Below are 26,917 nucleotides of genomic sequence, written 5' to 3'. Positions count from 1 at the left end.
ATATCCCTCGATATGCAATTCTATGCAAGTACCCATATTTCCTATATAGGTAGATAAGGGGTAGGGAAGGCAGGATAGAGGATGATTAGTTCCTGCCTCATCAGGCCCAAGAACGATTGTGATTCATAGGGAAAGTACAGTTGGACCTTTGTCATAGGAAGTAGACGCGTCGAGCAAGCTCTGCGCTTTTCCCACTTCGCTGTCGGCATCACCACTAAATCCCTCGTCCATCCTTACCCTCTTCCTCTTCACTCTTGAACGCCTCGAACGTCGGTCAGGAGGTTCAACGGGTCATTTAAGAGGTTGAGATCCCGGATGCAACAAAGACCTTGGGGGAGGCCGGAGATTTGTCTTGCCTTTTGTTGTTGTCTTCCCAGCGCCATCTGACAGTCCAGCGTACGAGCCAGCGCCCGTCTTTCTACGCCATCTACCTAGAACCCTTGATCTCTGTTCCGTTATTGTGCTCTCCTCTCCAATAGTCATCGGTATTCCTACTACCACCCCTAGTTGTGTTATCTGCATGCCATCCATCAGAGTCTAGGGCCAAACCTCTCGGGCTCCTGCCTACAGCCAGTCTATGGTGATAGAATACGCAATGAGGGCAGAATACGTTGGCATAATCGGAGGCAAAGTCCTCGTCCTCATCCTCCTTGTGATAACCCAGGTCCATCTTGTCACTGGACTCTCGTGGCGAAGCGGGCAGAGGGCAAATCAGGGTAGGAGTCCTTCGAGCCTTATCAACTTACTAACTGACAAAATGGAATCGTTTAGTCATTATGGCGGAAAAGCCTTCTGTCATGTCTCAGTCCGACCTACGAGCACCTAGCCCCTATGAAGTCGCCTTGAACGAGCTCCGAGAACTCGAATCTGGGCCCCAATGTCACAGCATAGCCGCAAGGCTCTTGGTGAACAGCTGCCATTTCATCGAGGATAAGAACGAGACAGCAGTCCTTGCAGATAGTGGTAGGGTGGTGCGAGACTTTGTCGACTCTTACGCAGCAAGTCTAGCTATCTGCGACTTAGAGAGGGGGAGCTTCCAAATACCGGACGAATGTTCCAACTTTCGAGAAACAGTCCTTAGCAGGCTTCCTCTAGACCACCAGGGCCATCTACATGTCACGACAGCCGAAATCAACGCCTGTCTTTCCGGCTTGGGAGATTCTGCCTCGGCTTAGAACACCTGGGTCAGTTATCGACACAAAGCTGTACGGTTCTGCGAGGCTGCCCAGGCAGAAAATAGGAAGGGTAAGCAATAGCCCCCAACCTCGAAGACTTCGCGATTAGTTAGATTAATCACGTTACTCAGCTCAAAAAATCCTCCTGTTCGAGCGCGTCACGAAGATCATGTGGAAATTCACGAATGAAGTAGAGGAAAAGTTTGAGCATACCATGGTAGATCTCAACTCAAGGGCCAAGGCGACAGGCAAGGCAATCGACGATCTGTCGCCGCAGCTTGACAGATTGCGTAACGGCCTGGAGTATCTGCAGGGGATTATGCTCAGTTCGCTAAACAATGCCTTCAAGGTTAGAATTCATACATCACAAGAGTCGAGCATCCCACCTCATACTAATTCGGACAGGATACAGCAGATTCGGCCGAAAAGGGGGCTAGAACTGCCATCGAGCTACAGCGAATACTCGAGATGATTCTGAACAACTCTCGAGACGGCCAGACGGAATTAGCGTCTGCTTACGAACGGTCGCTGCAGGCAGCAAGCCCGCAAGTCGATTCGGCAATGGGCAGGATCGTTGACGCGATTTCGGTGATTGCGGACAGTTCCCTGAATCTGCAGAGACAAGCCGTATGTGCGATTGCAGTTTTATCGAATGAAGTCTGCCTAACGCGGTTTTCTAGGAAGCCTCCCACGGCCGGATGTTGGAATTAGAATCGAGACAGAAGAATATAGAATTGGCGAGTAACAACGTCTCCGTTTTCGGGTTCTAGTGCTAATTACGACAGAGGATAGGGCATGGATCGGCTGGCCAGCGTCTCGGGAAAGCTTTCATCGAACTTTTACAATCTCACACATACACTACATCAAACACAGAATCTTACCAATGTAATAACGGAACAGCTCAGGCATACCACCGCCTCGGTACACCGCGTCCCCCCGTCCTGGTGGCAGCCCATATGGTGTTCAGCTGCATCGTTAGTCGTGGGTTCTTACGGACTTCCCCCTTCGGTCGCGAGGAATCTCGCCCTCGTGGCGTTGGGTAAGTCGGGCGCCTCCGAGCCCACGCGGACGGAAATATGCTGACATCTCAAAGGCCAAGCGGTAAGTTTCACGATTTCCCTCCTACAGTCGCCGTCCATGAGCTCAGTTTCCTCGACGATCTGGGAGGGGATCACGCTTTGGCGTCCTTGGGAGTATTCCTTCAACTCCACGAATACAACCGGCCAAGACGACACACACAAGGAAGGCTAAGATGCCGCAAGGGCAAACTTGTGTGGCCGCGGCAATGTTCGACGTAGGATGGGTATTGGGACGGGGGGGGGCGGAAATATTTCACCGGGATATTTGCTGTCGAAGAATTCTCTTAACATTTCCTGTTGCTTCGGGTATTGGGGAGGTCAGGGTTCGGCGGTCTCGAGGGAGAGTGTACTTTGCGTTTGCATTATTCGTATCATGACTGAGTCCATAAAACACTTCAACTTAGAGTCAAAAACGCGCTTTTAAATCAACATCTACTTAAGAAGTTAAGATCATGGATCCCGAGCAACTTGCCCTCGGTTTTAGATATAGATACTTGGCTCATCTAAAGCCAGTAAAGGGGGGCCTGGAATATAGCCTCCTGTGATAGCCTTCTGTTATCTGACCTGTGTGGACAACGGGAAATCTAATCAGGACGTGGCTCGCGTAGATAAGTGTCTGGCTCGCAACATGAGTTGGGTTCTTATAGAATTCTCCGACCACTGCTTGTATTGGGGCACGTAGTCGTTGCTACTTCTCGCCAGCAACGCGGCCCCAATCAAGAAGCCGTCCGGGCCTCGCAGAGAAAAAGGCTGGGAGAGGGGCTGCCACGAATCATTCTGCGCCAGGATGCTGGCATCTATCGTTTCGCCGGCCACGTCAACGGGCTAATTACTGTAGGTAAGGGAAGGGGAGGGGGTTTGGCTATGGTGGGAGGTTGGGCTCTTACCCTCGAGTTTCTACTGCCTTCTACCTACCTACCTACCTACGTCCGGGCGTGCGAGGGCATATCGATTAATACTGCCACCGCCCGACTGTGGTATTAATTCTTCGCAGGACTTGGAGTCGACCGAAATCGCACGATGGGATCCTTGGGGACTCTCTCTAAGCCCCTGCAGGCACAGCCGGGTAGCAGTGCGGGAGTCTGGGGCCCTCCGGGAGCCGACGTCAGCAGCATCATCGCCAGCGCCGCGAACCAGCCCGAGGTGCTCGTGGACTACCGGATCCTGTACGAGGTGCACGGCAGCTTCGACCCGTGGGACACGGACAACGCCAGCTTGGTGGTGATCGCGATCGACCCTTTCCCGACGGACCGAGGACGGCAGTTTCTGCGGCTCAGCGTGCGGGTGTCGGCCTTGGCCGTGCCAGACGAGAATGTACAGGGAGACGGCGCTCGCAGGAATGACGTGGTGAGGATCGAGGCGTTCGAGCCCTCGTCGCGAGAGCAGCCCGTCTACGTCTGGGCGACCAACGAAGCACGCAGGAGCCTCGCCAGCCTGCAGCCGGGGGCGTCGCGGGAGAAACCATCGACGGCTCACACGTCTAAGCCCGAACGGACACATATGCTGCGCGTGAAGAGCGGGTGGGAGACCGCGAACAACGGCTACGGGTACGCGTCGTGGGAGGTCTCGGCGGCGGAAAAGGCCCGGGGGATAGGCGACTCGTTCACCGTGGCGGTGCTGGTGAGGCGGCCGTCGGGCGCGCGCTTCCGGCTCGCGCTGGCGGTGAACGGAGACGCCGGCACGTTCTGCAGAAAGGCGCTGGAATTCCTGCCTTCGGACCTGAGCGAGGAGAGGCCCTGGGTCACCTCGGGGACTTTCCCGTCCAGCGCCGCGGGCGGCAAGGTCCCGCGCGGCGTCTGTGCGGGGGACTTGCATCACGCGCTGCTCGACAACGCGCTGGAGGTTCTCGAAGAGATCGGGCTGGTCGACCCAGGTGAGTCCGGATGCGGGGCGCTTGCTTGCTTGCCAGCACGGCTCCGATCCACGCGGCTCCGATCCACGATGACAATGTCAACGCTGACAACCGGCCCCCAGCCTTCCCAGCGGCCCACCTCGCGGTCTATGCAAGGGAAAGTGGCACAGTAGCCAGAATCGAGAAGCAGCTGCAATCGCTAGCCATATTCATGAAGGACAAGATCACCAGAGAGATGGCTCGAGGCTCGGGGGCGAGCGCGGGATGGCATCAGGATATGATAAGTGTAATCCGGGACTTCAAGTGGATGGTTGAGCTGCATCGCGAAGCGGAGGAGATGTTAGGTGCTCCTCCCCGTAAGTGGCTGAGGGGGCGGTTCCCTAGGGAAATTAAATAAAGAAAGGCTATGGATAAGTTTCGAAACGAATTCCTGAAAGGGGATTAGACAGCGAAGACAGCACGGGCGGGCTTCGAGAGCTACAGCGACGGTGGGGTAGGCAGCGGGGTAGACTGTAGGTACATACCGAATATATACATGTATGCCGGTGTGAATAGATACTGGACATGTCCAAGGCTGGGACGGCATATGCACCAAAGCCAGGCAGGTCATCCGTGTTATAGACAGGGTATCTATGAGTATGTTGTCGACTGGTTCAGCGTGTCCAGATGCGTTCTCCTTATGCCCGATATGGTCAATGCGGACGAATATCGAGTGGATGGTCTCGCACTCCGCAGGGGCGAAAGGAGCGCGATACCGTCCAGTCAGCGCGGCCGCCCCCCGAATAGGATAGGTAGGCGAGATGACAGGTCATATATCACGCGTGATTCTCTGGCACGATGGGATAGCACTTCAGACCACAGTCTGCCGAGGTACCTAGGTGTGTTTCCTGGAGAGAAGAATGAAAACCACCTACATTGATACCCACTCTCTCACTCGGCCTTGTCCATGGTCTGACACTGCCTGCATACACATCCCGTGTATCCAAGCAAGCTGTAAGCCCCAGTAAGCAAACCATGGCCCCGCCGCCCGGAAGCGCTGCCTTGTGCGATCGGTGCCGGGTCCTCGAGTTCGACGACTCGGCCTTCGGCACGGGGATCCGCGTCTCTACCGCCGCCGCCGCGACCACCACGACTGACGGAGACGGCGATAACGGCGGCTACCTCTCCTTCCGGGCCGCCGACCCCGGCACAGACTCCCGGTCGTTCCTCGCCTACGATGCGCGTGACACCCTGCCCGCGCTGCCGGTGCTCGGCGCATCAGCAGCGGCCGGCTGCGCGTTCTGCGGCACGCTCCGCGCGTCGATCCTGAGGGAATGCCGCTGCGGCCTGCGCTTTCGAGAGGACGAGATCCGGATCCGCCTGCAGCTCGTGTTCTCGCTCGAGAACGACGGCCGGTTCGTGTCCGTACTGGCGCACATAGGTTCCACGAGGGGAAGGGGGCATGGTAAGTGTGCTGGAGGTCGCTCGCTATGTGTATATCTCCGCCATGTGTGAACAGTCCGGCTATTTAGCGAGTCATACACACGTTTAAATGCTAACGACTAGCTGGTATACTTCAGAAGCAGAAGCAGAAGCATGGCTCATGTTTGGCGTCGATGGCGTCTCGGGAGGTAAGCATCACCCGCTCAACGCCTACGCGACAAGAGCAGAAGTGATTACATGTGTGCATCTGCAGAGATGTATAAAGTAGGTAATTGATCATGTACGCAGACCCCTGCTCACGATGGCTGGGACTCCAGTCCTCTCCCCAGGAGCACCCATTGTGCGATAGGAACGTCGAGAAGCTTCGCGCTTTTATTCGCGACACCGAGGCGCGCGCGAAGCCGCGTCCAGCCTTTTGTCCCACGCGACTCATCCGAATTGGAGATGACAAGGGAAAGGAAGACATCTGCTATCTCGTAATACCTGGTCCGGACCTCCTTCGGGACAAGAGGCCTCTGAGGTATGCCGCGCTAAGTTACTGCTGGGGTCCGCTTGAGGATGCGAAAGCGCAATTCAAGACAGAGCGCGCTAGTCTGCCAGACCGCGTGTCCGGGTTCCGCCCTGAAGAGACGTCCCCGGTTATGAGGGACGCCGTTGAGGTCTGCCGGGCTCTCGACATACGGTACCTGTGGGTTGACGCTGTCTGCATCGTCCAGGATGACAGGGTCGACTGGGAGCGCGAGTCTGCAGAGATGACTAATATCTACCGCGGTGCCTGCTTAACGATCTGCACGCCGACTTCAACGTCATGCCGCGAGGGGTTCCTGGAGAGGCGGGTTTTGACGGTTAACTTTCGTTCAAAGATCGACCGCTCAGTTGTGGGTTCCTATACGATCAGGTCTTGTGGCGCGATCAGCGACCCACGGGTCGCTAGGGGTGTCTACGGGGAGCTCGACCGCGTCGATACGAGCCCACTAAGCAACTGGTGGAAACGCGGGTGGACATATCAGGAACTGCGGCTCTCGCGGCGTGTTCTCCTGTTCGGGAACAAGCTACTCGTAGACTTCGAGAACAGGGTGTGGTCGGAGAACGACGAGGAGATGATAGAGGTGGTAACTGGAGAGGTGTCGGCGGAGGGGAGGGAAGACAGGGCGAGAGGGGCTTTCGCCGGCATCTCTCTGACCGGACAGTTCGACCTAGGTGATGATTGGATGTCGACGGTGGAGGAGTACTCGGCGCGCCAGCTTACCTTTGAAACAGACAAGCTTCCTGCAATGGCAGGCCTCGCGCGAATGGAGGTTCAGGGTGGCGGAGAGTTGTACCTCGCAGGTATCCGTCGAAAATCTGTTCACCGCGATGTGTTCTGGACACCCGAGCCACGGACCGGTGTCGCAGGGGATGGAGATGCGAGAGTTTCCTTCGACTCGCTGATCAAATCTCTCAACTCGCCGCAACCGTACGTCGCCCCATCCTGGAGCTGGGCCCGCTGGCGAGGCAAAGTTCGCTTTGACGAGTCACCCGCGCCGTACGGTGACCATGTACCTGTAAGAGACGGCGACGCTTGCTTTGCGAGGGCATACGAGAGGATCGACGTGTGGACATCAGCGTCGGAATCGAACCCGTTCGGCCAAGTCACGGGCGGGAGTCTTAAAATTACTAGCACGGTGGTCCCTATGCTGCCACGACTACAGCGCCAAGAGGGCTTCGACAACCATTGGGAAATGTACGAGGGTAACGGGTACGTGGCTAACATTAGCTTCGATTGGGACGAGCCGGAGGGCTGGGTGCCGTACGAACGGCTGTCTCTAGTGCTTATCGGGAGCTACTGGAACTGGAGCACGTATAGAATCGCGAAATTAAACCAGGATGCGGAGGAGGAACAGGACGATGACGATACCGGCGATGAAGCCGACCGGGATGGAGAAGCGGACGTGGACATGATTTGGGGCGAGGGTGGAGACGACGACGACGAGGATTCCAGCAGCGAAAGCGATATCAGCTTCGAAGCGGCCCTTAATAGAGACGAAGACGCCGATAAATTTGCGTATGGGCTCGTCGTGCACCCAGCCGAAGCGGAAGGGAGGTACTTCAGGGTCGGTGTTTTCACCTCGTGGCCTAAGGGGAGGGGTGGCCTCAAGAGGTTCTTCCAAGGTCGAGATGCCCGTACGATAGAAATCATATAATAGCAAGCTCTAAGACCGGCGGTAAGCCGTTCGCCCTTCCCATGTAAATCTCCATTTCGTCGCAGTAGCACACACGTAACAACAACGCTGGCGCTTTGTTCTGGGAGCCCGGGGCTTGGTCAATTTCAGCTTCTACGGCAACCTGGCGAGGAATGACGGACGGATTGGCTCAGGTCGACGGCATTTCTGCGTATACGGGCGGAATGCTGACTCGGGATGGGCGGTGATGGGAAAGGTGAGATGTGTGTGAACGTGGGTAGTTTCAGGTAAATAATGGCTACCACACTCCCATCTCGATATCGCGTAGGGTTCGAGGAGATCGACGCCTGTGACAGGTGTAGGCGGCTGCCAGCATGTCTCGAAATACGTGATGTACCTAGATACGTAAATATGGCAGGCGTCACAACAGTTAGGTACTTCAAAGCAAGCATGTTCTTTGTATCTTCTAGTGCCGTCATGCGCTGTAGTAGTACCCAGGTACTTCAAGTCCATACTACGAGAGGTATCTCGAATACACGTGGACACAGTAGGGGTACTTGGATGTGCTCAACTCTCATCAAGTACACACCTCTTCCATTGTGGTTGATGATTACATAATTCTCATCCGGTCCAGTCCCCTTGTTTTGAATCCCGGATCTTCTCTGCCTCGCTCCTCTTCTTCTGCGCGCATACGCACCACCACACCCTACGCCGGCGACATTCCACGAGGGGGGCGGATTAGATCTTCCACTCCAAGTTCTAGCTGTTGGGAAGCTAGCCAGACTAACTCGGCAGTCGGCGCGATGGTCTCGACCCTTCGTTGCTACACCGAAGATGTCCGACACATCGGATCCATCCCTCTGTCGCCCAGCCTCGGTCGGAGTCTGCTGCTATTGGTCGGCTCGCAAACTCGCCACGCCGATTGGTTCAGCTGGGGCCGAATGGTCCATTCCCTCATTCGGCCTGACTGCGTCGTAGGATTCACTTTTCGATCTTCGTTTTCGCCCTCACGCGGCTTGCGTGGTCTTCCGGGTGTGCCGAGTACTCTGGGGGGAGAGTATGCGAGGCCTGTCCCATCCTTCGACGAGCCGCGCCGCTTAACGGCCGTCTCCGAGTTGTTGTTCGTCGAGAATGAGGACTATTTAAACCCGCGTGTTCGGCCGTATTTAGTATTGGGTTTCAGCATTCCGAGATATCCTGTCCAGTTCGACCATACACAACCAACCCTACGTCCATAGTCGCCCCCGTGCCAATATGTCTACTAAGCCTGTTCTCCGTCCTCTGGGCAAGAATGGCCCTCTCGTGCCGGCCATAGGTCTCGGCTTGATGGGCATTTCCTATCCGACCTACGGCACTGTTCCTAGCGACGAGGAGAGGTTTAAATTTTTCGACCGTGCCTTGGAGTTGGGAGCTACCTTCTGGGATACTGCTGAGTGAGACAACCTTCCGTTTATTAGACGCTGTGCTGCTCCCGCCTTTGTCAACTACGTACGTGTGCTGACCGGGCTGGCAATTCAAGTCTCTACGGCGACGGAGAGGAGCTTTTGGGCAAATGGTTTAAACAGACCGGGAAGCGTGACCAGATCTTCCTAGCCACCAAGTTCAGCTACATCAAGGGTAGCAAGACCTACGAAACCAATTCGTCCTACGCCTATACGAAGGAGGCCTGCGCCGCCAGCCTGAAACGGCTCGGTACTGACTATATCGACCTGTGTAAGTCGCAGGCAACCCTTTTTCATTTGTCCTGCTGTTGCTCTTCACCGTGGAGACGTGGACTCTGTTTCTTTTCCTCGCCTCCTATGCTTCGATACCCAAAATTGGCTATCTGCTGATTCTATGAACCGTCCAGACTACGTGCACAGTGTCAATTATGATACCCCTATTGAGGAGACGGTGCGAGCCTTGGCCGAGCTTAAAGCGTAAGTGTTTGATTATCATCCCGACCATCTTCTCCAGGCCGAGAGAGGTTGAGGCGAGTTTGTGGTACTGATGGGCACATATTCTCTTCAGTGAAGGCAAGATTAGGAACATCGGGTTATCCAACGTAACCTCCACAACGCTCCGCCGCGCCTTCAAAATTGCACCTGTCGCTGCAGTACAGGTAGAGTACTCGGCATTCACGCGGGACGTCGAGGGGCCTGTCGGCACCCACCTGCTGGCCGCGGTCCGCGAACTCGGCGTCGCGCTCGTACCCTCCACACCGCTGGGCCGGGGTCTGCTCTCGACAGCGTTCAGCAAGGGTGAAACCCTCGGTGACGCCAAGGATATACGCCCGCTCGCCCTTCCGCGCTTCCAGGAGGCGAATCGCGCTCAGAACGCCGCCGTTATAGCCAAATTCAAGGACTTCGCCGACCGCAAAGGCTGTACCGTGTCCCAACTCGCACTGGCTTGGCTCCTCAAGCAAGGAGATGACATCTTCCCCATCCCAGGTACCAAGAGACTCGAGTATCTAGAGGAGAACTGGAGTTCTCTGGACGTCAAACTTAGTGACGAGGAGGAAAAGGAGATTAGAGCCTTCCTAGAGAGTAACGTTGTTGTGGGCTGCAGTGTGCCCCCTCAGTTCGACAACCACCGCTTCCGGGACACGAAGGAGGAGTCCGCCTGAACTTGCGATAGGAGGGGCCGTACGGACCTAACTCACGCGGTTCAGCGCATCTACTAAGTATGGTCAGCCGCGTTGTAACAAACTGTTGGCGGTTTGACCGCCGTCTATAGTACAGAATCTAACTATGCCTAATAAATAGTACCTAGTTGGCGCCGATAATTGCGTCAGCACCTATTACGTTAGATTTAGATGTGAGGCCCTATGCTTGGCGATATATAAGTCTAGCCCGAAGGTCGAAACGCGGAATATTTAGCACTATTCTAGTCAATTCGACACGCCTAGCTGCGGTCCTGGGAGGGGCGAGCTTCGACATAGGTACAGGCAAGCCACGTACATGTAAAGTACGCACCCAAATGTATAGACCATGGTCGACGATCAAAACCCGAATGCGAGTGGACATCCCACCGCCTCCGGGTATGCCCCATCCTTCCTCTGCTGCGGCGCTCCAAACCGCTTCATAGCCTCCGCCTGCTCCCGCACCTCATCTTGCCCAAGCTTCTCAAACTCAACGGGCCCCAGCTCCTCCGGTAGGTATCCGCCGCCCGGGCGGCCGGGAAACGCGCCACCCAGCCGCACGCGCCCGCCCGTTGTCACCCACAGCACCGCGCGGTTCCACCACGTGTCGGCGACGTACCACGGCTCGAACCCGACATACCACACGTTCTGGTAGAGGCGCCCGTCCGGGCCGGCGCGCGCCAGCGGGTCCATCGGCGCCCACCGCGGCAGGAACAGGTGGCGCAGGACGAAGCCGCGCAGCCGCAGGATGCCCGACGTCAGGGCGGTGGCCCAGGCCGGCGGGTCGTCGTACCCGAGGGCCTCGCGGACGGGCTTCTCGTCGAGGAAGGCGAGGAAGACGGAGCGGGCGAAGCCGCGCAGCGGGGCGGGCCAGCTGCGGAGGAAGAGGCCGACGGTGGCGTCGGCGACGGTGCGGTTGGAGGGGACGAAGTACATGTGCTCGGCCTCGTAGGCCTGGCGCCAGGCGTCGAGGGCGTCGAGGGTGGGGGGCACGAGGTCGGCGAAGCCCATGCGGCGGGCGATCTCGCGCCAGTAGACGAAGTAGGCGACGCGCTCGAGCGGGGAGAGGGGCCGCCAGTCGTAGCGGGCGACCCAGCGGGCGGGCTCGAGGACGAAGAGGGCGAGGGTGTGGACGTAGTCGGCGGGGCGGATGCGGGCGGCGTAGCGGGCGTGGAGCCAGTTGAGGCGGGCGAGGGCGGCGCGGCCGCGGGGCGCGTCGAGGTCGCCGGCGAGCAGCTCGACGAGCAGCAGGGCCGTGTCCTCGGCACGCCGCCCGACGCGCCGCCCGTCCGCCAGCTGCCGCGTGGCCGCCAGCAGCGGCGTCCCCGTCGCCATCGCGTAGCTCTTCACCAGCGCCCACTGCGTCCCGAAGTAGAACAGGAACGGCGTGTCCCCCAGCAGCGCCAGCCGCGAGATCTCCGCCGCCCGCCGGTACCCCATCGCGTACGGGTCCGCCCCCGGCGCCAGCAGGTCCGCGTGCTTGCGCTCCAGCGCCCGGAGCGCCCGGAAGCGCAGCGTCCGCACGAGTGCGAGGTAGGCCACCACAGCGATGGCAGCGAGGGCCGCCCACGGCGGGACGCGCGAAAGGGGCTCCGGGAGGGACAGCGCCAGGTTCGCCCGGAGCGCCGCGGCGGCATCGCCGGGCCACGGCGGCACGATATTTTGGAGCAGGGCCTTCATCCTGGATGCCCAAGCCAAACTGTATGTGGTAATGCGGTTTATTACGCACCGGGCTTCTCTCACCCCTCTCTCTCTTTCTACTCGGAGACTAACCCGCGACCTAGACGACGGCGTCGAAGCAAGGAAGCTGGCGCCTTGGCCTAGTCATAAGTATAGAAGATGAGTGTTAGTAGACGAGGAAAACCCGCCAGGGGAGGGAGAAGAGGGGGATAAACAGATTTTTTCCCAACATCGTGCGATGGGCTGACCATATTAGTCGCAACTATAGCAACTACGTATGAGGGAGGGTGTGTTGGGAGGGGGGCAATGGGGAATGCCAGGCGGAGAGCTGAGCGAATCACTTCTCTTCCCGCTGTGCCTCGGGCCGGAATAGGGAAGAGGCGGAGTTGGCAAGTCTTGTATATGGATCGTGTTGGGAGCCCCCCCGCCTGGTCTGATGGACGATGCCACGCCGAATGCCGGGACGGGGCTGCACGTGTATGTATAGGATTCGGTGGCAGCGATGGCAGGGGGGAGGACGGAGAGGGGGAGATCCAGAGGAGGGGGAGGTGTGGCGCTCTACAGCTCTGAAAGGCGGGAATCTGGTCCGTTCTAGGTGATGACAGTCTCTTCCTTGGCAGCTAGATCACATTTATTCACGCATGCTACTGGCCGCTTCGAGAACTCTGCGACGACGCCGCTTCGCTCCTCCGGGTAAGCGATGGCAGTACCCGGAGTTGGTCCCAACGGCCCAAACAACGCTGGAGCAATCGACGGGGGGAATACTTAATAGGGAATTGATCTACATCGCTACTACGCTCCTCTAGATAACATCACTAGTTCGTGTCGATCAATGGATCGAGGCGTAACGTTGGCCCCCTCAGAGAGTCAGCGTTCCCTCGAGAGGCAAGTCTCGGCTGCTTGACCCGACAAAGATCTTGAAGTCACCTCCCTGCAAGAGCCAGTTCTGCGCCACCACGTCCCAGGTGCTCAGGTCACGCCTGGTCAGCTCGAACTCGACCACGGCCGACTCGCCGGGCTCGAGCGCGGCCTTGACGAACCCGCGGAGCTGCCTGACGGGGCCGTTCGGGATGCCGACGTAGAGCTGCGCGACCTCGGCGCCGGCGACGGTGCCGGTGTTGGTCACCGTCGCCGAGACCCGCGCCACGACGTCCCAGAGGTCCTCCTGGCCGCCCTCGGCGACCGGCTTCGTCGGGTACGGCGACGTGTCGGCGCCCTCGGCGGCCGCCACTGCCAGGTCCGAGAAGTCGAACGTGGTGTAGCTCAGGCCGAAGCCGAACTCGTACCGTGGGCGGATGTCCTGGGCGTCGAAGGCGCGGTAGTCGATGTAGACGCCCTCGTCAAAGTCGGACTGCGGGAACAGCGCGAACGCGCCGTCGGGCAGCGAGGCGTTCTGCAGCGGGCCGAAGTCGGACTCGTTGCGGGGCACCGAGTAGGGCAGCTTGCCGGACGGGTTGGCGTCGCCGTAGAGGATGGCGGTTAGGGCGCGGCCCGAGTCCTGGCCGGGGAGGTGGGCGAAGATGAGGGCGGTGACGTTGGGGTGGTCGACGAAGCGGTCGACGAGGCGCACGCCGGCGTTGTGGAAGACGACGATGGTGTTGCGGCACTGCGACGCGACGTTGGTGATGAGCGCGTCGGTGAAGTCGTCGTGCAGCCCCACCCGGTCCCAACCCTCGGACGCGAACGCGTTTCCGACCACGATGCAGGCGTCGGAAGACTGGTCAACGAGAGGGTTGCCGCTGTGGAAGTCCCACCACAGGCTCGTGCCGTCCTCGTACGCGCGCTGGCTCAGCGCCGCCGCCGGCGAGCTCACGTACGCCGGCTGGTTAGCGCCGGACCCGCCGCCGCTGATCAGCGTGCCGTTGGCCGCGATCTGGCTGCGGATCACCCTGTCGCCCTCGCGGACGGCGTCGCCAGGCGCGAGCGACTCCGAGCCCCCGTTCCAGCCGGAGGCGCCCGGGGTATACCCATCGAAGGCCTTGGCGGAGTAGCCGAACAGGGAGATCAGCTTGGGCGACTTGAGCGGCAGCGCGTTGTTGATGTTCTTAAGCAGGACATGGCCCTCGATCGCCCCCTGCAGGAGGATCTCTTTGTTGCTCGGAGACGTGGCGATAACCCGCTGGTGCGGCCTCCAGAGGTCTGCCGGCATGCCGACGCCGATGGCTGGGAACCCTTCATCCTGGCCCAGCTTATACCACGCAGCTATGACTCTGCCTTGTGTCAATGCGCATGGGACGCGATGTGGTTAGGAAGTGTTCTTACCTGGTCGCCATGTCATCCACGCGAGACTCCGGAACCGAACCGTTGTTGACGGCTTGGGTGAGGTTGTTCCCCCAAAACGGCGAGGCGGACGGCATCACCACGTCCAAACCTGCCAACGCCGTGGCAACGCCGGCGTGCTGAGCGCCCCAGTCCGAAACCACAAACCCCTGCCCAAGTACGTGGGTTAAGACGTATTGTACTCCGAGAATTTCACCAAGGTCCAACATACCTGGAAGCCGAGCTCCGTTTTGAGGAGACCGTTTTGTGTCTTGCTGTTAGCGCAACCGTAGCTGTTGTTGATCCGGTTGTAGGAACACATGATGTTCACAGTGCCTGCTTTTACGGCGTCCTGGAACGGCCTGTCACGGGTATTAACTAAACATCCGTCGAGAAGGTTATGCTGAGCACGTACCAGAGATACAGCTCGTGCATGGTCTTGTCGTCGATGTTGGAGGACACGGCCGTGACGTTGCCCTCGGGGTTGCGGTTTGTTTCTTGCTCGTTGGCGATAAAGTGCTAGTAAGTAAACAATATAAGCACAACAAAACTACTTATTATATCCAAGCCTTTTTCACAAGTCTCTTCATACCTTAGTGCTTGTCGCGACTCCGACGGACTGCATCCCCTTGACGGTGTCCGCTGCTAGGACTCCGCTCAGATAGGGGTCGTTTGAGAATCCTGAAGATGATTCATCTGTAAGTACCCTGTCGTATACGGCGCTGCATCATGTTTCTCTTACCTTCCCAGTTCCTCCCGCTGCTTGCGATACGGCCCAAAGGCCCTACTACCGGCCCCAAGGCGACGTGGACCCCTTTAGCCCGGAACTCACCGGCCATGCCCACGGCCCTCTTATAAGCCAAATCTCGGTTCCAGCTGGGGAAATGGGTGACATTAGTTACTGCGTGCTTTCCGGAGAAACGACGGCGATTCATCTTACCTCGCGCCGACTGAGAGGCCCGAAGCCCAGCTCGTCACGAAGTTCGTTGTCCGCACCCCATTACCGGCGTCACTGAGACAGAGGCCGGTGAAGTTGAGCCGCTCGATGGCGGGAATAATTCCAGAGCAGGAACTATCTGCACTGACACCCCCGGTGAGACTGACCTATATGGCAATGGAATTAGGATTCAGCCGACTCCAATTCCTGGGGTGGGAGGCTCTGACCTTTTCTTCTAGGGTCAGCTCCGCCACGAGAGCCCGGGCTTTCGCGTAGGCGTCGGCCCAACCCCCCAGCCCCGTCCCGATGGCTGCGAATAATACGTTAGTCGCCAGTCCAACTCTCACGGCGGCTCGGACTTCATTGCTTACGCGACGGATATACCGGCGGGGATTGGCCGTAGAACGTCGTGTCATCGGTGATGACGTCTTGGGCGGCGGTGCCAACACCGTTGCCCCAGACAGCCAGGCCGGCCAGGAAGTATAGCGTGGTTGACAGCATGGTGTTGAGAGTAGGATGCAGCAGCATACTACTATAAGCTGTCGGGAGCGGACAGGTATCCAGAAGACGGAGAGGCCATGCTATCGGAGACGAGACATTCATATCGGGCCTCTTTTATTAGGTATCTCGATTGCTTGGCCGTGAGGGGTTATTAATGGGAATCGGACCTTCTCTCGACGGTCCAACGCACGACGTCGGTCGGCAATGGGAGCACCGCGGCCGGTGAATGGCGACCCAGGGATGAGAGGCGGAAACGGCTGCAGCAGGGGTGGGTGGCGGCCGAAGACCGCAGCAGGGGAGGTAATGAGTGGAATGCGGGTGCAGAGGAGAGGTCGTTCTGGAACGTGGTACGGTTCGGGTGGATGTCCGGATGTATGTAGCCAGGCATCAAAAGCGGGAATCCGAGCATTCTTTTACCTCATCAAATATGATAGAAAACACCGGTAGGGACCTCTTTACACCGAGGTGAGATAGCGCTTGTTGATGGGCCGATAGGAGCAAAGGTGTGGTTATCGGCAGAAGAGGAGAATTAATGGTGGAATTATTATTCAGGGGAAATCCACACCGTACACCGCGTCTCGCAAGGCTTCAACACTGCCTTAACTGCACTCTCTATCTGGTCAAGGGCGTGAAGACGCAATGTTAGGCACACATATCGGAATGCCGGTTCTAAAATTGTGGCAATTACTCACGGCGCACCTAAGGAAAATACACGGCAATGTTCTTGATCCCATCGAATCACCATCTACCACCATCTGCACCCCGCACACCCGGATCGGTCGACATTCGATATCCGCCGACGAGTAGCGGATGGGTGGTGTTTGGCCGGCTGGCTCGGGATTGGAGGAGAGTTCGAGCTTCGGGGTAACTATACTTGGAGAAACGTTACATTGAGACTGGAGTCGCGAGAACCTCGGGTTTCTCGTCTTCCTAACATCCCCGGATCTGCGACTGGAGGCTGCTCTTAAGTAGCTTTTTCGACTCTGTTCCTAAGTCCAGCTTTGGATAAGAGGATATTTAACATCGTTCCTTTTCGTTTCCCATCCGGGGCTATCTCTCGTGTAGCTAGAGATGGGGAATGGACGTAGTTAAGACAGGGCGTATTAATATAATATTAGGTTGGTGCTGCAAATGCCACCTCGGCCCCTTCTCTCCCTTTCTACTGTATGATATCTAGGTTCCACTCCCATGCCTACCACGACTTACGCTACTGTAAGTGATGTATCCAGAAGAGAAATGCCAGCCACGAGATCAAGATGCTTTCGGCCCGATGTGATAGTCGAGACCCACGACTAGAAGTAGTAGATGCCGGGAATGTATGGGCAGGTGGCGGAGCAGATGTCGATGGCGCCAGTACTGTTGGTGCTACCGGTGGCGTGGTATGGCCAAGGGAGAAGGGCGAAGTCGATGGTGCGGTTTCGGCCGTGCTGGAAGACTCCTCACTTGGATGAGAGATGGCGATCGAAAGAGCAGCTGGGGCCGCAGTTGTGATCCCCATTATGGACCTGTAATGCGAAGCGATCTCCGGCGGCAGTAACTTGAGATCAGCCTCCTGCCACTCGACAGTCACCGGATCGTGCATTATCCACGTATCGGTCGAGAAGGTTGTGTACAGGTCGGTGGTGGAGATGTTTGGATCGAGGAGGACGGAGAACGGAGCGGTAGCAGTGGACGTGCAGAGGCCATGGCTCCAGACAACGAACCCGCTGTATCTCGTAATCAGCTATCGACATTCCGTCACTCGACGAGCAGCAGAGAAGAAGCCTCTCCAAACTCACCTCTGACAACACCATCCCCTCCAGAAAGACGTGCTGGCCCCATCTTCCTCGCTGATAGATGCCGAAGAGACAATGCTCATCTGCTGGGGGCACACACCGGGACTGAAGGTTAGAACGGGTTTTGTGTTCTGGCACGGCGCGCATTTGGAGAAGGATCGGTCCCAGAATCCGCTGGAAATCCGCCCAACGCTCGAGTGGTATGAGTTGGTGTCGATGTATACCACGAACCTATTATAGCACCCGGGAGGTGGCGTGAAGACGGTGGTGAGCGGCTGCATCGTGCTGTATGCTGGGCGGCGCCTTACTATCACTGTCCGCCGGGAGTAGTTGAGTGGTGTTTCTTTTTGGTGAGAAGCAGGGAGAGGTAGGAGAAGTGTGAAGAGAGCGAGGACGAGGGGGGAGGCAGCATTTAAACTCGCCTAAGATTGTCGATGTCGTTGTGTCTTGATCGTCTTGAGAGACGTTCGTGCCATGTTGCAGTGGCTGTGGCACAACGAGACGGATCGCCACGCCGACCACAGAATATATATTACATACGGATGAGGCCATGCTCGGTCGCGGCTTCGACACTAAACACCTAGCCGTGACAGACCAGACCACCTGCCTAGGTCGCCGGCTGACCGCGATGACGAAAGTGCCTTGGAATTGCCATTCGGAGATTTGCGAAAACCAAGGCGGCCCAGATCGTGACGGTCGTCCCCTTCCTTGTGCACTGTAGCTGAGATCGTACCAAATACCTGTATATAGCATGCTAGACCATGCCTCCTACCTTCGAATGGGTACATCGTATACCTCCATGTCGTAGACCTGAGGTTGCCATTACGTTCAGCACAAGACCGCAGACCGAGACCTAGACATCTTGCTCAACAGAAATAATGCATCATGCGTACGACGGGGAGAATGGTCCCATGCCTGAATGAGACGTTGTTAGGCCTCTCCTGTCTAAGTTCCAAATACTGTGTACGACTATGACAACTACCTTCATCAGACGACGCGTCAGGAGACTTGGGAACCGCGTCTCAATATGACCAGGCACTTGTGCTACAGCATTCCGGGTGTATTTATCCAGAGCTAGTGAACAGGTTCCTACCCGAGAGACACAGTATTAGTATCCGTCATCGTGTCGATATTGCACTTACTTTCGGTACTTGACCTGGGCACATATACGTATTGCTCTGTGCTGGGGGAAGGGACATTCTGGAACTGCATTGCTAATTAGAGAGAATATTGAACCTTCGTAAGCCATGATGGCAGCAAATGGAAAGTATGGTGGATGGTAATATTATACAATTTGCTGCTACGTAGGTAGATGTTGTCTTGTCTTTACACTCGATGATCATGATATATGTAATAGAGGTAGGTAAGGTGGCCTTGGAGTGTGACGTAGTGTATCGGGGTAACTGGCAACCCCAAGCATTGCATGTCGGTAAGAAAATGCATATGCCGAGAGAGGGCACATGCATATCTAGTATCTATCTAGCAAGTCGGCTAAGCATCGTAACGCTTCTCCATCCTCCAACTGCATCTCCCGCTATCTCTGGTCTCTGAGGCCCGCTTGAATTCGAAGGATATCCTGTCGCGGCCAAATAATACGGGGGTAGTCATAGTCTCGATGGCACCGGTCTATAAAGTTGCCCTGGTGCAGTTGCATCCGAAGGTTGGTTAAGTCACACTTGGCGAAACGACTACGGCGACGTCGAGGTCATTCAATTTACACGTGCTTCACGTCCGGGCCCAACCTTTCCTGACGCTTACCCGTTTGTAGCCTCTGTCGCCGGCCGAGAATTTCCGCAAGGCCGCATCTTACATCACAGATGCTGCTCGTGAGGGCTGTCACCTGGCCGTTTTGCCCGAGTACCATCTCACCTCCTGGGCCCCGGACGCGCCAGGCTTCCGGGCATCTTGTGCCGAGTCGGCAGCATATCTGGAAAGGTACCGGCAGCTAGCAAGCGAGCTCCGAATCTGCATCGTGCCCGGCACGATCGTCGAGCCGGCCGGTGAGTCCCTCCACAACATCGCATACTTCATATCCTCGGACGGCGGGGTCCTGGCGCGATATCAGAAGAAGAACCTGTGGCACCCGGAGCGGCGGCACCTGGTATCATCTGCCCAGGAGCCGCACACGGCTTTCGACACGCCTTTAGGGCGGGTGGGGCTGCTGATATGCTGGGACCTGGCTTTTCCCGAGGCCTTCCGGGAGCTCGTCGCGGACGGCGCCGACATCATCTGCGTGCCTTCGTTCTGGAGCCTGAAGGACGTGTCGGACGCGGGGTACAGTCTCAACCCGGACAGCGAGGCGCTGTTCCTTAACAGCACCATAGTCAGCCGGGCATTCGAGAACACGTGCGCCGTCGTGTTCGTCAACGCGGGCGGTCCGCCCGAGAAAGGAGAGAAGACCAACTTTGCGGGGCTAAGTCAGGTCGGCGTGCCCCACATCGGCCCCCTCGGAAGGATGGGACGGTCCGAAGGGGTTTCGGTTGTCGACTTGGATATGAACGTGCTAAAGATCGCCGAGGACAACTACAAGGTCAGGGAAGACATGCGCGGGAAGGGATGGCATTACGCCTACACCCGGGTCAGGGAGGGGGGGAAACTATGACAGGGGTATCGCTGGGGCGCGTACCTATCTAATTGACAGAGCCGACGCGGCCATTTCCTCTCGTGTTGGTTAAATGCCTAACTAGGCGAACAGTTGGCACCCACGGTCGCATGTTGAGCGAGTGGGAATGCCTACTTGTCGGTGCGTACATCTATGAGTACACACTTGCGGTAGCATCTGAGATCGCGAGATCTAGTTCGATTAGGGATTTGCGTAGGGATTGATACTATACCCAACTCCCCCGAGGCCCGCAGGGATTGACCCACGTAATGGCGGACGTGATGACGTGCTGCCGCAGACGTATCAAGCCATCTCGATAGCCGGCGTTTGGTCCTGGTGGTAAGGTCCCAGTCTGCTGGCACTCGGCCATAAATAATGCGTGTAGAGAGACAGATAGGTACCTAACATCCACTGCCTCTAGGTGCCTTAGGTGCTCGCGTAGGTACCTCCTAGGGTACCGACATTGGCGTGTACCGAGTATTCTCTTTAGCCGTTTTAGGGGCGGTCAGGACCTGGCGGCGGGCTCTGAGTGGTCCCTTTCTATCTGGCATAGTTTTTGGTACCTAGGTACACAGAGACGCGCTAGAAGCCCCGCGCTAGGCTCTATCCGGGTCTAGCGCACGATTGCGTGATCGCCATGTTCGAAGACGAATTTCCATTTCCGCCGCCCTGCCACAACGCGCTTCGCTGTTTTGCTGAGTTGGCGGCGCTCTACGCCATCCCGTCTCAACACCCGTCCTGCTCGCCGCTCCTGTCGCCACCGAGAACCGGACTGGCCTGGTTGGTCCAATCCGCATGTCGAGATGGGCTCGGCGAGAGTCTGGAGCGTCTCCGAGGTACAGGTAGGCAGGTCCGCTTACTCATCGGCCTCTCCTCCATCGTTCCTCTTCTCACTGCGTATTTTTCTCTTTTTTTTTCTCACCAAATACCAATCATGTCTAGGGCGTTATCTGCATATCTCCATCTCTTTCCTCCAATGCAAGTTCCGGGTCGACAATCTGATCTAATAAATCCATCCCCGGTCCCCTCCCCCTCTCCGTTTTCTAGTTGTCTCTTCCAAGTGCCTCTAGATACCTCCGGACATCTATCTCTCCCTTCCTCTCCTCGCTCCTTTTCAAACCCAATAGGAGGAAGCCAAGAGAAAGCAGATTAGAGACAAGGGCGCTGGGAAGCGAGTCCGTGAGGGAGTGGGAGTAAATAAGTGACTCAGACCGGAATATCCCGAGTTCGATCGACAACGAGATCTGGATCCGCCCTGCTACATTCCGTGGGGTCGATAAACCCGTCTTCTCTTAGGCCGACCCTCATTTGAGCTGCTTCTGCTTCTATCCGCTCTAATTCGCTCTGTCTGTCCGTCCAGGAGAAATTCACCAGTTTCTACCCCGATCCTCGCAAGCTTCCCCTCTTAAGGTGCTGGAGTGAGGCAGCTAGCATGCAATTGAAACAATCTGAGAGTAGCAGCGGCACCCTTGCGGACCAGATAACCATGCCGGAAACCAAGACATCCCGCGCTGAGTTCACCAGACGGTCTTCGTGCCTACCCTTCGGCCAGCCGGTGCCCCTATCTTCGATATCCGGCCCTACCTATGTCACCGGCCAGGTTCTCGTCCAGCAGATCGCCTACGCGCTGTCCGACAAGATCTTTTCGTACTCGCCCGAGACCTTCGACCTCGATGTTGCCGCGAAGGACTGGGCGAGAGACGGGCAGAAGAATATCCACGGCTATCCTACCTCCGTCTTGCCCCTCCAGACTCGCTCCGGTGCCGGCACATTCGCCCTAGGCTACATTTTTTCCAAGGATTTCGACCTCAGCAAGCGACATGTCCCCCAGACTTTGCTGGCGCCGTCGCTTAGCTTGCGTCACCTACGCACTGCTCTGGACCAGCTGGCTTTGCTTTACGGAGTAGCAAGTCCTTTCGTCGCCCACGTCGCCGCTGCCGATTATGTGTCGGATGCAGGCCTCGTCACGGAATATGGTACAGCGTTGCAGCTTTCCGAAGAGCTCGGGCTGGGGCTTGTGTCGAGCGCTTCCGCCTACGAGGCTCAGCACATTTCGCTCTTCGCCACCTTGATGGCTAAGGTTTTGCCTACTATCCACATCTACGATGGCGTCCGCACGTCCCGCGAGACGCTAAGGGTTATTGACCTCTTGAGCCAAGTCGGTGTCGCCGACATATTCAAGAAGATCTCTACGGCTGCGGAAAACTTGAACAAGCGCCTCGATGATGCTGGAAAGGTCCTTGAGCTCCTTCAAGCCTTCAACGATGAACTAGGAACCGACTACGAACCCTTCGAGTATGTCGGGCACAATTTGGCCGACACCGTCTATGTGGTATTTGGTAGCGTCGAGGCCCAGCTGGCTAAACAGGTGGTGGCCAAGCTTGCCGCCGACGGCTTCAAGGTCGGAGCTGTCGTGGTCAGGGTTTACCGGCCCTTCATTGAAGAGGCCTTCGTCAAGGTTCTCCCTCTATCTGTGCAGACTATTGCAGTTCTTGGGCAGGTGGCAAACGAATCTGCCGTATCGGATGCTTCGATCCAATCGGTGCTGTATTCAGATGTGTTAACGACAGTCTCCTTTGCGAGCAAGTGGGACTCAGCCCCAGTTGTGACGGATATCAAGTACCCGGCCTCGCACACCTTCACTCCATCGAGCTTCTTAGCCACCATCACCCAGGCTGTGAACAAAACAATGGCCATTGGCATCGCCCTTCCCCAGCTTCAGTCCGCGCAGCAGTATGTATTCTGGGATGTTGACAATTCCGTCGCTCTCTTCGCTCCAACTGTTGCTGGTAAGATCCTGTCTGGAGATTCAACCAGCAACATCTACCTTAGCGAATCTCACGACAACCGTGTGCAGGGAGGTGTCATTCGAACCGATCTGAGAACTTCGAAAAAGACGATAGATGCTCCATTCGCAGTCGAGGAAGCCGACGTGGTTGTAATAGGCGAAGAGAAGCTATTGAAAGAGGTTGCTGCGTCTCAGGGCGTCAGAGATAACGGCAAATTGCTTGTCAAGCTCTCAAATTTCAAGGAAGACGAAGCGGAGAAGCGGATACCTGCTACGATCCGCAGGGATGTTCAGGCGAGGAACATTTCGCTCTTCGTCCTGGACTCGTCTCCGTCCCCAGCCTTTGAAAACGACGTCTCCGCTGCTAGGCTGCTCGTCGAGTTAGCTTTTCTAAAGATCGTGCAACCCGAAATCAAACCCGAAACTCTGGAAAAATTGGCAGCTCTTGAGGCTAATTTGCCCACCCTGGCCGAATGCACAGATGCCCTAAGCAAATGTGTTAAATTGCTCGAGGTTCCGCCCTCCTGGGCCGATGTCGTTGAGGATGCCCCTAGAAACCTTCCCCGGTCGCTCCAGACGAATAGCTTCGTGCCATTCGAGAAGGAGGAGGTCGAGCAAGACTTGACACTCAGCACTTGGGAATCCGCCGCTAAGGGTCTCGTGTTCAAGGAGGCTTATGCTACCGACATTACGTTGCGTCCTGATTTGACCGTCAAGACATACACAATCAACGTCAAGGAGAACCGCAGGCTCACCCCGATAACCTATGATCGGAACATCTTCCACATCGAATTCGACCTTGGCAATTCCGGCCTCACCTATAAGATCGGAGAGGCTCTTGGGATTCACGCCGATAATGACGCCGCTTTGGTTCGTGAATTTATTGATTCGTACGGGTTGGATGCGGACAGTCTTGTCCAAGTGCCTTCGAGGGAAAACGCGAGGATCCTGGAGACGAGAACCGTCTACCAGTCGCTGGTTCAGAATATCGACGTCTTCGGCAAGCCTCCTAAGCGATTCTACGAATCTTTGGCTGAGTTTGCTACGGACGAGATTGAGAAGAAGAAGCTTACCACTCTCGGCACGCAAGAAGGGGCCGAAGAGTTTAAGCGCCGCGCCGAAGTCGACACGGTCACCTTCGTAGATGTGTTGGAGGAATTTAGGTCTGCTCGGCCGAGCTTCCTAGACCTCGTACGCCTGATAGGGCCTCTGAAGCGCCGCGAGTACTCGATCGCCTCGGCCCAAGCGGTGACGCCGAATGCCGTTGCACTTATGATTGTTGTTGTCGATTGGGTTGATCCTAAGGGACGAACCCGCTACGGCCAGGCGACTCGGTATCTGAGCCGGCTCCCGGTTGGGGCCGCTGTTACTGCGTCCGTGAAGCCGTCGGTAATGAAGCTGCCGACACGCGACGATGCTCCTCTCATCATGGCTGGTCTCGGTACCGGGCTCGCGCCGTTCAGGGCTTTCATCCAGTATCGCGCGATGCAGAAGGCCGAGGGCAAAGACATTGGTGCCATTCTTCTGTATCTGGGCTCCCGCCACCAGCGAGAGGAGTACCTCTACGGCGAGGAATGGGAAGCCTATCTCGACGCGGGCGTCATCACGCTTCTCGGCGCGGCGTTCTCCCGAGACCAGCCCCAGAAGATTTACATCCAGGACCGCATGCGGCAGACGCTGAGCGATGTCGTCCAGGCCTACATCAAGGACGAGGGATCCTTCTACCTCTGCGGCCCGACATGGCCGGTGCCGGACGTCACGGACGTACTCAAGGAGGCCATCGTCGCGGAGGCGAAGGCAAGCGGGAAGAAGATTGATGCGACGAAGGAGATCGACCGCCTCAAGGAAGACGGCCGGTACGTGTTGGAGGTTTACTAGGTGGCCTGTCCTTTTTGCCTAGTATGATATAGATTTTCTCCCTCTTGTCTCTAGCGACGTGCGTAGATTCGAACTTGACGACGGATAGATTGGTTGCGCTCTCACACATGTACCTATACACTCCCCATGTTGCGCAGACTCACGATTCAGTACCTGCGACTTGCGTAGCTAGCTGGCAAACTCGAAGTGAAGTTATCGTCTTCTCTGTACGCTCTGCTCTCACGACTATGCGCGACAGAAGTTACATGCCCTACCAGACAAGTAAGCCCGGGTACCTTAGGTGTATCTAGGCAGGTACTCCCCTCTATCAAGGTACCTTAGGTACATATTCCACCCCTATTGCCCCTTTATTCGCGATTATTGAAAACCGATCGTTCAACTGCTGCTATTATGACACCCGTTTATTCAACTGAAGAGCCGTATATAAGGCCACGCATCGCCCTTTGTCGTACACATGAAATCTGACCCCTAAACAACACCAAAACATCAACCCATAGGCCACATCTAATGTCGCTGGCCATTATCTCGAACCTCCTCGTCCTACCCCCCCCCCCCCCCCCCCCAATTAGGAATGCTATCTCTCCTCCTTAGAATGGCTAGATGAACAATGGCACACGAAATCGACCTTAACCCTTCCTACACCGACCCATGGACAGGCGTACTCTTTGTCTCGTACCCGCTCCTAAGACAGAATCTCGTTTTTCTATAATGCCTCGTCTCACTACCTCCGCTGCTAGCCTTCGTGCTAGTAGAAGCGTTGGACGGGGTACCGGCACTTCTCACGGCCATTCACGATGTCAGGGCCCAGCACCTTGTCTTTCAATCAGTCGATGGGCTACCCAATAGGTTTATTATCATTGTCGAATCATCTCGGAGTCCGGCAGTAAGTGCACACATCCTATATATCGGGGGAGAATGATCTCACATGTTATGGTGTTGCGGAATCTCACCTAGATAGGGGGAACTAGCCTGCTTTTACTAGCAGTACCTAGAGCAACTCTGAGAAACACCATCGCGTTTTGCTCCCAGTTTATCTTCGACCCCCGTCAGGTATCTCCCTGGTTCATCGCCGGATTCACCTTGTCAGCAAGGCAAGCCGAGAAAGGCCACCGTGCCTAATCGCGACTACGTAGGTACTTTCCGAGCTCGAGTTCCTTCCGAGGAATACGGGGTGGGACCGGGAAGAACCAAGACCGAGGTGACAGCGGCAAAGACGTGCAGGAAAAGGGGTCGGAGATACTTGTTACGGAACATATAACCCATGAACGCACTGGACCTTTCTTTAACCAACATTGTTGGCGCACAGGCGACAGTCAATCCCCTTCTCGAGCAGAGGTCCGGCATCCTAAAGGTTCGGCCGTCTCAGGGAGCTCGACGGGCACTTGCAATAAAACGAAAAAACAACAACAACGGGCATTGTCTGCATCGTATCTGGCGACTTCGTCCAGGCTATCACTATCCTTATAGATGTTAATGCAAGCTGCCCTCTCCCCGGCCGCGACGTGTCTATCGATCTTAGCGCGCAGAGAGACGACGTCAAAGCCCGTATGCTTATGTTAGGAGTTGTTACGTACCGATATTCTTCGACAGATCGTATCAATATAGTGGATCCACCGATAACCACTCGATAGCAGCCTAATACCACGTGTCGTGCCGGGGCTTCGTGTAATTGCGGTCGAGAACCGGTGCTAGGTTATCTGGTATGAAGACGACCGGGTTTCGAGCTTTCACGAAACGAATAGTTTTCCACGAAGCAGTCAAGCCGACATCAGGGGAGGCGAGTAGTGACTAGTGGATCGTAAAGGATCCGCGGCACGCGAGGATCACCGGTGTCCGAGGGACGTAACGAGAGCCCACAAGGCATGCACGGTAGGCGTGTGTTCCACACAGGTAAACGTCAGAAGAGAAAATAATGCCGGATACTAACGAAAATTTCATATAATATGTCGCGTAAAACGTAGACGCCTACATTCACGCTTTGCGGTATGTAGGCTTATATAGGCTGGTTCAATTACTACGTGACATAATATCATAAAGGCTTCGGGGTATACCAAAGGTCCGTGTAGGAGGCGCCTGTCTCGGATCTGTCGGCCGAGGTTCTGCCTGGCCCTCGTCGTAGGTTCTGATCTTCGTTAAAGAGACCGGATCCATCACTACATGGGTTCCATTTCACTACTTGTTCTACAG

General features: G+C 56.5%; 8 protein-coding genes across 8 annotated transcripts; 5 read left to right on the top strand and 3 right to left on the bottom strand.

Annotated features, from left to right (window-relative positions):
• Window positions 1-776: 776 nt before the first annotated feature.
• Window positions 777-1,945, top strand: GGS23DRAFT_598478 (uncharacterized protein; the record flags this gene model as incomplete). Its single annotated transcript, XM_051518787.1, has 5 exons — window positions 777-1,115; window positions 1,176-1,245; window positions 1,307-1,524; window positions 1,581-1,802; window positions 1,856-1,945. 5 exons carry the CDS (start codon window positions 777-779, stop codon window positions 1,943-1,945), a joined length of 939 nt encoding a protein of 312 aa, XP_051370021.1.
• Window positions 1,946-2,688: 743 nt separating this feature from the next.
• GGS23DRAFT_145793 (uncharacterized protein) lies at window positions 2,689-4,413 on the top strand. The gene has a single exon (XM_051511300.1). It carries the CDS (start codon window positions 3,275-3,277, stop codon window positions 4,277-4,279), a length of 1,005 nt encoding a protein of 334 aa, XP_051370020.1. The 5' UTR covers window positions 2,689-3,274; the 3' UTR covers window positions 4,280-4,413.
• Window positions 4,414-5,693: 1,280 nt separating this feature from the next.
• On the top strand, window positions 5,694-7,983 carry GGS23DRAFT_576207 (HET-domain-containing protein). Its single transcript, XM_051516844.1, has 3 exons — window positions 5,694-5,716; window positions 5,846-7,811; window positions 7,873-7,983. The coding sequence occupies exons 1-2, from the start codon at window positions 5,702-5,704 to the stop codon at window positions 7,709-7,711; spliced, it is 1,881 nt and encodes a 626-aa protein (XP_051370019.1). The 5' UTR covers window positions 5,694-5,701; the 3' UTR covers window positions 7,712-7,811; window positions 7,873-7,983.
• A 705-nt stretch (window positions 7,984-8,688) lies between these two features.
• On the top strand, window positions 8,689-10,483 carry GGS23DRAFT_145487 (putative aldo-keto reductase). Its single transcript, XM_051511298.1, has 4 exons — window positions 8,689-9,123; window positions 9,210-9,403; window positions 9,540-9,609; window positions 9,701-10,483. The coding sequence occupies exons 1-4, from the start codon at window positions 8,945-8,947 to the stop codon at window positions 10,293-10,295; spliced, it is 1,038 nt and encodes a 345-aa protein (XP_051370018.1). The 5' UTR covers window positions 8,689-8,944; the 3' UTR covers window positions 10,296-10,483.
• GGS23DRAFT_145559 (uncharacterized protein) lies at window positions 10,419-12,143 on the bottom strand. Its single transcript, XM_051511299.1, has 2 exons — window positions 10,645-12,143; window positions 10,419-10,516 (listed from the first exon to the last, which is right to left on the bottom strand). The coding sequence occupies exon 1, from the start codon at window positions 11,988-11,990 to the stop codon at window positions 10,671-10,673; it is 1,320 nt and encodes a 439-aa protein (XP_051370017.1). The 5' UTR covers window positions 11,991-12,143; the 3' UTR covers window positions 10,419-10,516; window positions 10,645-10,670.
• Window positions 12,144-12,486: 343 nt separating this feature from the next.
• GGS23DRAFT_576202 (glycoside hydrolase family 3 protein) lies at window positions 12,487-15,580 on the bottom strand. Its single transcript, XM_051516843.1, has 8 exons — window positions 15,558-15,580; window positions 15,190-15,496; window positions 14,992-15,125; window positions 14,842-14,930; window positions 14,665-14,768; window positions 14,482-14,611; window positions 14,253-14,419; window positions 12,487-14,200 (listed from the first exon to the last, which is right to left on the bottom strand). The coding sequence occupies exons 3-8, from the start codon at window positions 15,086-15,088 to the stop codon at window positions 12,850-12,852; spliced, it is 1,938 nt and encodes a 645-aa protein (XP_051370016.1). The 5' UTR covers window positions 15,089-15,125; window positions 15,190-15,496; window positions 15,558-15,580; the 3' UTR covers window positions 12,487-12,849.
• Window positions 15,581-16,379: 799 nt separating this feature from the next.
• On the bottom strand, window positions 16,380-17,877 carry GGS23DRAFT_145460 (uncharacterized protein). Its single transcript, XM_051511297.1, has 2 exons — window positions 17,466-17,877; window positions 16,380-17,393 (listed from the first exon to the last, which is right to left on the bottom strand). Exons 1-2 carry the CDS (start codon window positions 17,741-17,743, stop codon window positions 16,895-16,897), a joined length of 777 nt encoding a protein of 258 aa, XP_051370015.1. The 5' UTR covers window positions 17,744-17,877; the 3' UTR covers window positions 16,380-16,894.
• Window positions 17,878-19,077: 1,200 nt separating this feature from the next.
• On the top strand, window positions 19,078-24,730 carry GGS23DRAFT_598471 (uncharacterized protein; the record flags this gene model as incomplete). The annotated part of the gene is made up of 3 exons (XM_051518786.1): window positions 19,078-19,122; window positions 19,231-19,992; window positions 21,425-24,730. 3 exons carry the CDS (start codon window positions 19,078-19,080, stop codon window positions 24,728-24,730), a joined length of 4,113 nt encoding a protein of 1,370 aa, XP_051370014.1.
• Between the last annotated feature and the right edge of the window lie 2,187 nt (window positions 24,731-26,917).

The sequence above is a fragment of the Durotheca rogersii genome, assembly GCF_024521655.1.
Source record: "Durotheca rogersii strain YMJ 92031201 chromosome Unknown GGS23scaffold_18, whole genome shotgun sequence".
Lineage (NCBI taxonomy): Eukaryota > Fungi > Ascomycota > Sordariomycetes > Xylariales > Xylariaceae > Durotheca > Durotheca rogersii.
This window is presented reverse-complemented; position numbering and strand designations above follow the sequence as displayed.

Excerpts from the sequence above, each read along its gene's own strand:
- GGS23DRAFT_145793 (XM_051511300.1), top strand. The coding sequence starts at position 3,275 with ATGGGATCCTTGGGGACTCTCTCTAAGCCCCTGCAGGCACAGCCGGGT.
- GGS23DRAFT_145460 (XM_051511297.1), bottom strand. The coding sequence starts at position 17,743 with ATGCAGCCGCTCACCACCGTCTTCACGCCACCTCCCGGGTGCTATAAT. Across the intron at positions 17,394-17,465 it reads AGGGGATGGTGTTGTCAGAG|CGGGTTCGTTGTCTGGAGCC; the intron begins GTGAGTTTGGAG and ends TACGAGATACAG.
- GGS23DRAFT_145487 (XM_051511298.1), top strand. The coding sequence starts at position 8,945 with ATGTCTACTAAGCCTGTTCTCCGTCCTCTGGGCAAGAATGGCCCTCTC. Across the intron at positions 9,124-9,209 it reads ACCTTCTGGGATACTGCTGA|TCTCTACGGCGACGGAGAGG; the intron begins GTGAGACAACCT and ends TGGCAATTCAAG. Across the intron at positions 9,404-9,539 it reads TACTGACTATATCGACCTGT|ACTACGTGCACAGTGTCAAT; the intron begins GTAAGTCGCAGG and ends TGAACCGTCCAG.
- GGS23DRAFT_576202 (XM_051516843.1), bottom strand. The coding sequence starts at position 15,088 with ATGGCCGGTGAGTTCCGGGCTAAAGGGGTCCACGTCGCCTTGGGGCCG. Across the intron at positions 14,420-14,481 it reads AAACGGAGCTCGGCTTCCAG|GGGTTTGTGGTTTCGGACTG; the intron begins GTATGTTGGACC and ends GTACTTGGGCAG. Across the intron at positions 14,201-14,252 it reads GTGGATGACATGGCGACCAG|AGTCATAGCTGCGTGGTATA; the intron begins GTAAGAACACTT and ends GACACAAGGCAG.
- GGS23DRAFT_145559 (XM_051511299.1), bottom strand. The coding sequence starts at position 11,990 with ATGAAGGCCCTGCTCCAAAATATCGTGCCGCCGTGGCCCGGCGATGCC.